This window comes from Vitis vinifera, chromosome 18 (genome assembly GCF_030704535.1).
Source record: "Vitis vinifera cultivar Pinot Noir 40024 chromosome 18, ASM3070453v1".
Lineage (NCBI taxonomy): Eukaryota > Viridiplantae > Streptophyta > Magnoliopsida > Vitales > Vitaceae > Vitis > Vitis vinifera.
In genome coordinates, this window is record NC_081822.1 from 36,407,217 (window position 1) to 36,419,518 (window position 12,302).

The 12,302-nt window shown below is 31.8% G+C and overlaps 1 protein-coding gene across 1 annotated transcript; it reads left to right on the plus strand.

Moving 5' to 3' along the window:
- Nucleotides 1-2,313: 2,313 nt before the first annotated feature.
- LOC100267089 (berberine bridge enzyme-like D-2) lies at nt 2,314-4,472 on the plus strand. The gene has a single exon (XM_059734778.1). It carries the CDS (start codon nt 2,409-2,411, stop codon nt 4,347-4,349), a length of 1,941 nt encoding a protein of 646 aa, XP_059590761.1. The 5' UTR covers nt 2,314-2,408; the 3' UTR covers nt 4,350-4,472.
- The last annotated feature ends 7,830 nt before the right edge of the window (nt 4,473-12,302 follow it).

Genomic DNA, 12,302 nt, shown 5'->3' on the forward strand with positions numbered 1-12,302 from the left:
AATTTATACATAGAGTATTTATTCAAAAAATTGCATTTTTACCCCTCTTTCATTTTATTAAATTAATCAATTAATTCATTAATTAATTAATTTAATTATTATTAATATTTTCCTAAATTACCCTTAAAAAAAACTTGGGCATTACAAGATGACAAGTCTTGGCATTTTTTTTCCTTTAAATGCTAACCAATCTTTATTTGTACATGTTTATAATATTATTGCATGAAATACATCAATGCTGGGCATTGTCTTTATTGTTGTTTTTCCTTATTATGGTTTCATTGCATTTTCCAAATTGTAATTATTATGATATAATATTTAAAAGCATGAAATGATGTAATACAATAACTTTTCATTAATTAATTAATTAATTATAATTTCTAGTTCCTTAATATGTTTTATGTATATAAAGTGGTAGACCAATACCATACACCAATCAATTTAGAATAAAGGAGCAATGATTTCAAAAGATATATCAATTTGTTATTTCATTGTAAAAGATTAGGTTAATATATTTTTCAAATTTTCAAGAAAAATATCAAAGATTTCAGTTATATGATTCATAAAAATGTTAAAAATTTCTTGATCCACAAATTAAGGCATAAGATCAAAGATTTCCTTTTTTACAAGATATATATTTATATAGGCGAGGTACATGATAAAAATGGATCTAACTAGGTCATGATAGACTATAGACTATGTTTCGTGTCCTTGTTTCAAGACTTTTTTTTGTTCTAAATTGTTTGTACAAAAAAGAATATTTTTCAAATATCTTATTATTCAGGGTTTATAAAAAGAATGTTTGGGCTAAGGAAGAGTTACATGCTCTAACTATGTTCTCACCAACAAGTTTGCATTATTTTAAAAATAAAAATGTTGACTAGTCTGATTAACTTGATCTGAGTAACCAAATTGGTTTGATTAGTTGATGATACATCAGTTATCTAAAATTTTCTTTTGGTTTTTTCCGAATTTTAAGGTTTCTAAATTTATAGGTTGATCCCAAAGTTTTTAAAGGTGTTAGGCTATTACTAATACAGTTTCATAAGCGTATTCTACATTTTGATTAAAAAAAAATTTTGGTTTAAAAACAAAAGATTATCTATAATAACTTTGTTTTTTCTCAAAAATGTTTTAAGAATATAAAGACTTAAATTTCAAATCAAGAATTAATAATTTGTTGAGATGTATGATTCATAGTAAAAGAAATAAGAAAATAGTAAATATTTTCATAAAGTAAAAAAACAATGTTAGCATAACCATATTCATAATCTAATCAAACTATATTTTTTAAGAACATCCCAAGAAAAGGTAAATGAGCCTACAATATATCTCCATAAACTATAATAACTAAAATTATGTATCATGTGTTATATAAAAAAATACGAACAAAAGTTTAGGAAATATACAATTAATGTAATAAAAGTATACATTTTTAGATAAATCTTGAAGTGACAAATGACTTCTACTACAACCAAGTATAATAGAGAAGTTAGCTGAATTTCCAGTTACATAAAATTGAGCAAGCAATTGACTAGATGATCAATTTTCATAATTACTAGTGTTGCAAAGAATTTTCACTATTGTTAACCACCTTTAAACTACTTTTCAACTAGTTAATATATTCATACCTAACTAATCATTTTCTTAATTGATTAGTTAATCAATTCATTAATTGAGTTATTAATCCACATTAAAAAAAGACTAAACAACTTATATTAGCTATTAATGATTTACAAGTCATCACATCTTTGATGTGAATGCTAACAAGTCTTCCTCTACTCGATGTGAAGGTTTGACAAGTCTAATATGAATCCTAACAAGTTTTCCTCTCTTCAACAAGTCTTCTTTTTTTTTTTTTCACAAACAATTTAGCAATTCAATGTGAAGGTTAATTTGACAAGTCTAATATGAATCCTAGCAAGTTTTCCTCTCTTCAACAAGTCTTTTTTTTTTTTTTTCACAAACAATTAAGCAATTTAGAACCAAAAGCCTTGGAATAAGGACAAGATGCCTACCGTTTCATGGCCCTGAATCCTTTTTGTCAGGTGCCTATGTAAAATGTCTTTAAATTGGAAAAACAAATAGCACCTCAAACTTACAAAGAATTAAGATAAAAAAAACAAAAAAAACAAAAAAAACAAAAAATGATGAGTATCATCGTGGGTTGTTGTAAGTTTTCCTTTTTCCTTTTTTTTTTTTTTTTTTTTTTTTTTTTTTTTTTTTGCCTATTCGAGACAACTTTTCCATAGACTTTCGATCTTCTTCTTCTTCTTTTTTTTTTTTTTTTTTTTTTTGAGTTGCCACCTATGACTTTCCTGTTTGAAACAACTTTTCGGTAGACTTTCGATCCAACCAAACCCGTTTTTGTTTGAACATGTGTTTTAGTTGGTTTATTAAATGCTTTTATGAGTGTTTTCGATAATTTAATGCTATACATAGGCTGGCCATGTGCATTCATCTCTCCATGCTTTTGTCCTCAACTCCTGATACTATATGTTATCAACCTCGGTGTTAAAAGCCACCTACTCTCTATAGTCTCCACCTCCATCTCAATTCGAAGAAGCATAGCCATGGTGAAGTACCTAGGGAACCCGCATTCCCTTTTCATAATAACCTTCATAGCTTTTGTTGTCCCTTGCTTTTGTGATCCCACTGACATCATTTCGTCTTGCTTAATCCGGCACAATGTTTATAACTTCACGTTATTGCCTCACAACGGAAGCCAGTCTCCAGATTACTATAGGCTCCTCAACTTTTCCCTTCAGAATCTGCGGTATGCTGTCCCCACTGCTCCAAAACCAGTTGCTATTGCTATACCACAGAGTCTAAAGCAACTAGTGAACAGTATGCGGTGTTGTAGGGAAGGATGGTATGAGTTTAGAGTAAGGTGCGGTGGACACAGCTATGAAGGGATTTCTTCGGTTGTTCCGGATGGAAATCCATTTGTTATCATTGATATGATGAGTCTAAACCAGGTTTCGGTTGATGTAAGGTGCGGTGGACACAGCTATGAAGGGATTTCTTCGGTTGTTCCGGATGGAAATCCATTTGTTATCATTGATATGATGAGTCTAAACCAGGTTTCGGTTGATGTGGAGTCTGAAACAGCATGGGTTGAAGGGGGAGCAACACTTGGTGAGACGTACTATGCAGTTGCAGAGGCGAGCAATGTGCATGGATTCTCAGCCGGGTCATGCCCAACTGTTGGTGTTGGCGGCCACATTGCGGGGGGTGGATTCGGGCTGTTGTCGAGAAAATATGGTCTTGCAGCTGACAATGTGGTGGATGCGCTTCTCATTGATGCAGACGGACGCGTACTAGACCGGAAAGCCATGGGAGAAGATGTGTTCTGGGCGATTCGAGGAGGAGGGGGCGGTGATTGGGGGATTGTCTATGCATGGAAGATCAAGTTGTTGAAAGTACCTGAAACTGTAACATCCTGTATAATGTCGAGAACTAGGACCAAGCTCCATGTAGCTGAGCTAGTCCACAAGTGGCAATTCATCGCACCCAGGTTAGAACCTTCATTTTATCTCTCAGTTTTTGTTGGTGCTGGTTTACAGGGAGTTGATGAAGAAACTGGGGTATCAGCTTCATTCAAAGGGTTCTATCTGGGTTCAAGGAACGAAGCCATGTCAATCCTGAACCGGGTTTTCCCAGAGCTGGGAGTTGAGAAAGAAGATTGCAGAGAAATGAGTTGGATTGAATCCATCCTCTACTTCAGTGGCTTGCCTAATGGAAGCTCCATCTCTGAGCTGAGAAACCGATACCTGGAAGACAAACTATACTTCAAGGCTAAATCAGACTACGTGAGGACCCCAATTTCCATGGAAGGCCTGGTGACGGCCTTGGACATTCTTGAGATGGAGCCGAAAGGGTCCGTTGTCTTGGACCCATATGGAGGAGAAATGGAGAAGATAAGCAGTGATGCCCTACCTTTTCCTCACAGAAAAGGCAACCTGTTCTCAATTCAGTATATGGTGGCCTGGGAAGAAGACAGCACTGCTATGAGCAACAAGTACATAGATTGGATAAGAGGATTCTACAAGTGGATGATGCCGTATGTTTCACAGGGTCCAAGGGCTGCTTATGTTAACTACATGGACCTTGATTTAGGACAGATGAATAGCAGCATTTCATCTAATGATCCTGTGGAGGCTGCCAGGGATTGGGGTGAGAAGTATTTCTTGAACAACTATGATAGGTTGGTGAAAGTGAAGACATGCATTGATCCGGACAATGTGTTCAATAATCAACAGGGCATTCCTCCAATGCCCACAGCCAGGTTAAATAATAGAAGTGAGGGGCTCGGAGTAAGCGAAAGATGCATGGTTGTAAGTTACTGATTTACATATTATTAAAAACTTGTGTGTATGTGCTATATATAAACATCTTGTAATCACAGAAAGTAGTGCTATAGGGATATTCTTCTGGTTTCCCAATGGACCTTTGTTTTTATATGAATTGAGAGAGAGAGGTAGGTGAAAGCGCATTTAGTTTATAGTGATTTTATTAATATTACTTCTTTCAAAAACATTTTATGTTAGTGTTTAGGCACAAATAAATAAATAAGGTGTCTTCAAAGTATTTTTTTTATCACGCTCACGAGATGTATAGCAAAAATGTGAATTTTTTCTTTTATAAAATATCTATCCGTGGTGGTCCAAAATTCACTTTATGTAATTATTTAAAATTTTAAATATAATATTTAAAACTTTAACAAACACGAAAAGGTTAATTTCTAAGAATTAAGAATTATGAAGTATTCATATTCCTTCATAAATCGCAACATCTAAACAAGCTCAAAGGGTTCATTATTGATGTTTAGTTTAAAAAAAATACTTAAAAAATGCAAAAATATGGTTTTATCATACTTGGTTTATGATGGAAAACAAAACGGAAATCTTTGGCTTGTTCCAAGCATAAAATTAAAGAGATGCTTCAATACAAAGAAAAAAAAAATGAAAATTTTGATTAAGTATTGTGTATAAATGAGAGTAGTAAAAGCAAATTTTGATTAACTACGAGGATTGATTCAAGGCAACAAAACTAATTGTGTTGGTTTCTTTGATTACTAGCTAGTAATGGTGGCCAAATGCACAACATCATGGTAGTTTGATCTTGATAGATAGCCCTCAGTCCAACCCAATAAATTAAAACAATAAATAAATAGTTTTAGGACGACAATTGATTGATGGGATATGATGGAACACGATATATACATCATAAAATATCATTTTTAATATATGTCGTAAGCATTAAATCTTAATTTAGTATATACAATGGAATATGTTATATTATGTTTATATTTAGTTCACAAGATAAATAAAATATATAATATAATATATATTATTTTTCAATATCCACTAATTTTTTAAAATAAAAATCACATTGTATTCTAATATTTGCAATTAAAAAGATCTAAAATTTATCTTCGTTTAACAATACTCATGATTATGTAATATATACATAATAAATAAATTAGTATTTTTTTTTAGTTCTTCTTTTTTAACCACAAATTAACTACTTCAAATAAAAAATTTTAATTTAAAAAATAACTAATATAAAAAATTTTAAAAATGATAAAAATAAATTTATGATACATACTATATGTATATCCTATATTCTAATTTAGGATTTAGGATTGACATATTTCATGTAAAAGAAATAAATAAATAAAAAAGATGAATAAAATATCTTATTACTTATTTTATCTCACTCTTGGTTTTACATTGGATATGATAAGTGATCAGATATGATATATTGATATATTATTTTATCTCATCAAGTGTTCTATTTCATTATCTAAATATGAAATAAGATATGATCTTTTTTTTTTTTATTCTATTATATATTATATCCAACCAACCAACCAACCAAAGATTATACAAGGGAAATAATTGGATGTCACATGTTACATCCCATGAAATAAAATTTTAATGTAATGTTGATCCAAAAACTTTAAGTTATTAAATAATAATGAAACAACAATGTAATAAAATAGAGAATATAATAAATTACTAGATTGAAATTAATTTTGAAGAAAAATATAAGGGAAAAGAAAGAAAATAAAAATAGATTTAAAGTTAATAAATTATTTTTATATATTTTTTTCAAACTCATTTCATTTTTTTTCTTCTTTTATATAAAAAACAAATAATTTGAAAATACATAAATTTTTAACTAATTTAAATTATATTTAATTTTATATTTTTTGTACTAATTTAATATTAATATATTTTTGTCTTTTCTTGCTATTTTAGTATTTTTTTTTTCCTCGTGCAAAAACTTTCGAATTAATCAAATATGCAAGTCAAGCTCCAACCAAGTTTTCCATTGGAATGGGAGAAAACTAGGATGCGAAGGAAGTTGATGATAGGTATGAGAAGATTCGGCTCAATGGGCTCAATCTTGGGCCTTATTAGACCAGCTAGCAGGGCTCAATTAGGTTTTGGGTTTTTGGACCAATTTTAGAGCCTCCAAAGTCATGTTGAAGTGTGTATGTGTATTACGGATAGATGCATAGGAGGGACGACAAATAGAAAGGAGAGACTTGAATGTGAGACTTTTAGTTAATTAGAACTCCAACACCACATTAAAACCTAGTTTGGGATAGCACTTAATTTCTACTACAGAAGTTAGGATTATAATTTAGATAGGTTGGGTGGATTAGAAGGTTAACTTCTTGTTAAACCCGTCGTCAATATGTCTAATCCATGTCAAATCCAATTCAAAGTTAGGTTGAGAATTCCTAACCAATGGTAAGCCCATTAATGATTTGAGTTACTATGAGTTCATACAAGATATCAAACAAAATAATTATTTTAGGAAATATAAAATAAAAGTAGAAAATATAAAATATAGGTCATTTTATAACATAAGATATTAAAAGTTAAATACCTCAAAGTCATCAAATAAATTATTAGTCCTTTAATATAAATAACTATTCATAACAAAGATATTGAAAGATCTTTAATAAAATTCACTAGTTTAAGATAATTTAAAATTAAGAAAAATTAAAGTTCTTTCTTATCATTTTATATTTTTAATAAAATAATATACAATATAATTATAAATAAATAAATAAATTGTGCATGGGTTCAAGTTTTAGAGGGTTGTTGGTACCTTTGGGTTGATATTTTTCTAACTTAAGTATGATCTTAAGAGGATGATACTATACAAGAGATAACTAGTCATTACAGAATGCTTTCATAATCGATCGCTAAGACATTGTCTGCCCTTATATGATGTGGTATCAAAGTCAATTCCTAACTTGGGACATGTTTGGTTGCATAACGGGTCTCTACCTCTCTAGTTTAGTAATCTTATGATACATAATGAAAATGTTGTAGTGGGTACCATATATATAAATGAATTTCTTTCAATCATGTATGCATATTTTGAAGTTTTGGAAGCCTTGGCCTAGGGTAAACAACATTTGACCTGGGAAATTCTTTTATATAGCTTAAGCTATCAATTTAATCCAAAAACTTGAAAAGCTACCGGGTAATAGGCTACTCTTCCTCTTGTCCATGTTGTTTTTCCATGGAAACAAACAAATGCCTTCCACACTTTCCTAGACATTGCAGAGATGACTATAAACCAAAGTCTTCACAATGAGACAACAGGCATGAAATGATTGATGGGCTCCTTATTTTCAAACTTCTACTCTTTTTTCAACCAGAAATCTTATCCCAAAAGAAAGATCATCCTGAATTAGATATTATATGCACCCTGCAATGATTCTTTCTTTGCCTCTTTTACTTTCCACTGGAACAAACAAATGCTTTAACCTCCCCAGCTCCATGGCTAATTTTGATGTGACTCCACAGTTCACAAAAGTTCAAATAATCACGGAAAATTGGATTTCAGTGATCAATGAGATTCCACTATTTGCTTCAAATAATATATGTGGTACTTAAAAGTTAGAATGTGAATGATCACATAGAATAAAAGAAGAGAAAAAACAAAGGGGGAAAGAGGACCTCAGTTGCTCCCACAGAAAGGCTTAAGCTAAAGTTTAACTCCCTCATTTTAGGGTTGATGCAACTAGGAGTCGGACCACTAACAAAAAAAGGCCTAACAGGACATCAATTGTTCATTCTCTCCCTGTTCATCAATTTCCTCAAAGGATCTTATGTTCTTCAATTCCCTTAAAGGACCTTCTGAACTTCAATTACTTCAAAGGGCATCATGTTCTTCAGTTCCCTTAAAGGATGTCATGATATGAAAAGGAACAAGTTCTTCAATTTCCTCAAAGGATGGGTTAAAGGTTTCAGATCAAGCAGGTTCCTGAAAATTCAAGAAAAACCACTGTCAAGAAAAAGGGTCCCCCAGAAAAGCTCCACTCCAGAGAAAAAGTGGTATGATTTTGCCCAAAAAGCAAAAGATTCAATGTCTAATAAAATATTAAATAGCTAGTGAAACTACAACCAATTGAAAGGTAATTCAACTTGGAGTGCTTTTCCCTAGTGGCTAGTGTATTTCGTATCACAGTGTGTATGGTTAGTCTTTTGTACTGTGTGGTCCCAGTGTGTAAATGTCTGTCTTCAAGGTTGTTGGTCTCCCTTTATCTATGTAAGTGCCCCTACATTTAACGAAGCTTCCCTATCATTCTAATTCTTTTCCTCTTAATTGTTTATATTCTCTGATTCTTATGTTTATGCTATGATGATTAATTGTTTGTTCTGTACTATCTCAGGGATACTGCACTATTTTGGCACCAGAGCCAAGGTTCAGGGAAGATTATTAGAGAGTAACTCTGTAACAGGATCACTCCACCCCTTGATTCTGAATAATTGAACCAGAGATGGACAAGAGGGGAGTGTAGCACTATGAATAATCACATTTTCCCAATAACATATCCATGCTAGAAAGAAAGACGACTGGTTTGAATTGGTTGATGCACTCACTCTTTTACACCATAATCTAAAAAATTGGCTTCAAATAATTGATGGATACTGTAAAAGATGAAACATGAATGTTGATAAGTTCCTTATTTGAATTGAAACCATAACTCTTCTTTTCCCATAGATTTTATCCCAAACAATTGATAATTCTAATTTAGATAGCATAAATTGCTCTCGTATTTATTTTTCATTGATGTAACGATCCACACCCAACTGTGTAGATATTGTCCACTCTAAGATTCAAAGGGATCCTCATGACTTTAAAATTCTACATGATTAAGAGGAGTCCATACATAAATAGTCCCAGTAACTTTCTTCCTTCTTCCTTATCCAATGTAAAATATTACAATTGAAACAAACAATGCTTTCACTACTCTACAAACTCCAAGTAATCAGCTTTCTATGATATCCAGGTATTATACATCCAATAATGGCAGTCATTGAACGTCAACTTCCAGGACTAATTAACTTTTATCTTACCTCCACTACATGAGATATCATAGGGTTCCATTATTTTCTTCCAATAGTACATGGAACTATAGAAGTTAGGATATGGATGGATCATATTCAACAAAGAGAAACGACAAACGTGGAAAAGAAAAGATTCCAAGTGCTTTCCAATACTTAATGTGCAAGGCAAAGACCATTTCCACTAGTCTCATATCATATTTAAGTTTCTCCTCTATCTTGACAAATGATTGTGTTGCAGACTAGAGCACTCTCCTCAGTATCTTTCTAAGCTTGCTTCTTCTTATATTTTCCTTCTCAATAAGGCAGTCAAGTTCCGGAAGAACCCTCCTGAGTGCAACCCCAAGTAGGTATTTTTCTATTATCTTTCTTATTTTCTTTCTAGTTACTGAGAATTTATTGGATGGCATCCTTATTTAGTTGTAAGTCATCTTCTAGTAAAGTTGTTGTAGATAGTGAAGAATATAGGGTCAGTGTTGAGAAGAATTTGCACAATTGGAACATCCCAAAAGAGAAAATCTACAAAACAGGATTCTTCAAATCCAACAAGTTAGTGAGAACTGAAAAACAAACAATGCCACTGTCCACTGGAGATCAAATTATAAGATTACTTCCACAAGAGCATTTATACCGATTCCAAGACGAGGATTGTTCCCTCCATGTAGGGTTGGTTCAACTAGCAGTTGGACCATTAACAAGGCAAGGTATTAATGGAACCTCAGTTGTTTTATGTCTCCAAGATAATAGGCATAGCAAGTTTGAAGACTCCTTGCTAGGAAAGCTTCAATTCAGTCTTTGTGATGGACCCATATATTTTAACTGCTTCCCCAATTTTTTGGTGTCTCTAATGGATCGAAGAGTATTCGACTGCTTGAATTTAAGCATCAAAACAAATGGCTATAATATGGTACAAGGATCACTGCCGATAGCCCTTGAATTCCGTGTCGTTTACAAGATAATGAAAAAAACCCCAGCTGTGCCAAAAGCCTTGGCAGAATACCCAGGAGGAAGAGTCCTTTTAGAAGAAAAAATTGGAAGATCAAATGCTGTTTTTCCAGCATCAGTCAAGTGGAGCGAAGTCGAAGATGCATAGCAGTGGATGCTACCAGCTGAAGTCCCTCAACTACTTTACCTCAAAGTGAGCCAGATAAATGTATTTCATATCAGTATGCATTGCACGGTTATACGTGTGTTTTGTCGTTAGTTTTCCTGGTGTGTGTATATGTATCTTCAAGAATGCTTTTCTCCCTTTATCTCTGTAAATGTCTCTATAAGTCTATAACTAATGAAGTTTGTCTGTTATTCCAACTCTTCTCCTCTTAGTTGTTTATCTTATCTGATTTATGTGTTTGTCATTGTGATGGCCAATCTATTTGTTTCATAGTATGTTCTGTACTGTTTGCATCAGGGCCAAGGTTTAAGATTGCTATAGATCTGACAATACCTGTGTTGTACTGAGCTCTCTAGTTCCGGTTTTGGTTTCTAATTGGCACTTCTTAGAGCTGGTGGACAGCAATGGGGTTTCTTATGGCAAATTCACTCGGATCATTTGGTTGGACGCCCACTAGTGATGACAATACTTAGGAAGTCAGAATGCATTATATATCCCAAAGGGTTCTGGTTTATGATTCTTCCAAGAAAAGATTGAATCTGTCAGTGGTTATGCCGTAAATAAATAAAACATATTTGTTATTGAAATCCATGACAGTTTCCTATGATTATACACTAATATGATTGGGGAACAAACATGTCCGGAAAAAGTAGCAGTTAGGCCTTTAAGTTTAACCAAGGCTGGTTTGAACAACTTCTGCTATTGTGTACGAGGCATTGTAGAAGCTAGCCTTTTTGAATCTCACTAACAGGTCTGGGAATCCTATAGGTTCTCAGTCTCATCTGAAGATCCAAGGATTCAATATTAAACCAGGATCACATATATGCCAACTTTTTTTTTTTTTGCTGGAATTGAAGTGGAAACCTATTGATGAATGCTGTAAGTTTTCCGGTTTTGGAGGATGGATGATGTCCTGCTCTTGGGAAAGACTTGAGGAGACTTTGGAAAGACTTTGATCTTTACTATTTTGGAAAGAACTTTGATATATAAAAACAAAAGTTTAGGTATTGTTTGGTAAGTGTTTTTTAAAATAACTCTAAAAAATAGTTTTTAAAAACAGTTTTTAAAAATTGTTTTGTTTTGTAAAATAAAAGTTTATTTGAAAACCTAAAATGTTTTTAACTTGTTTTTAATATTTTTAAATATATTTTAAAAATAACTTTTACATTCACAACTTTATTTTTAATTATTATATATGTGTATTATTATTTTTTAAAACAATTCTCAAAAAACAAGTAAAAACAACTAAAAGACATTAGCTGAAAACATCATATTTTTTGTTTTAAGAACTGAAAACAAAAAATAGTTTTTGATTGTCAAATATATTTTCTAGTTTTCTTGTTTTAGAAAATAAAAATTTGTTCTTGAAAATAGTTGCTAAATAGACCCTTAAAGCCTCTTTTTGGAAGTTGTTCTTGACAACCGTTTTTTGTCCTCAAATAAAAATAGTTTTCTAAAGTAGAATACATATTTGAAAAGCTTTTGATAATTTTTTTTTTTTTAAGAATTTACCCTAAAAATACCTTTTTTTTTTTGAAAGAACTCAGGTAATTTCAGTTTATTTTTAAAATAGGAAGAATATTTTAACTTTTAACTGTACATAAATGTGCAGTACCTTTATGGAGAATAAGCTGAGAAAATTGCAATTCATATTTAAGTTGAATTTTATTCTTGAAAATCATTAAAAATTATTTTTAAGAATAGTTATCCCAAACTATTTTTTGGAAACTATTGGAAAAAACATAGCCAAAAAAAGCTCTAAGTGCATTTTTTGATCATATATTTTTCTTCCTTTTTTTTTTCAATGAATA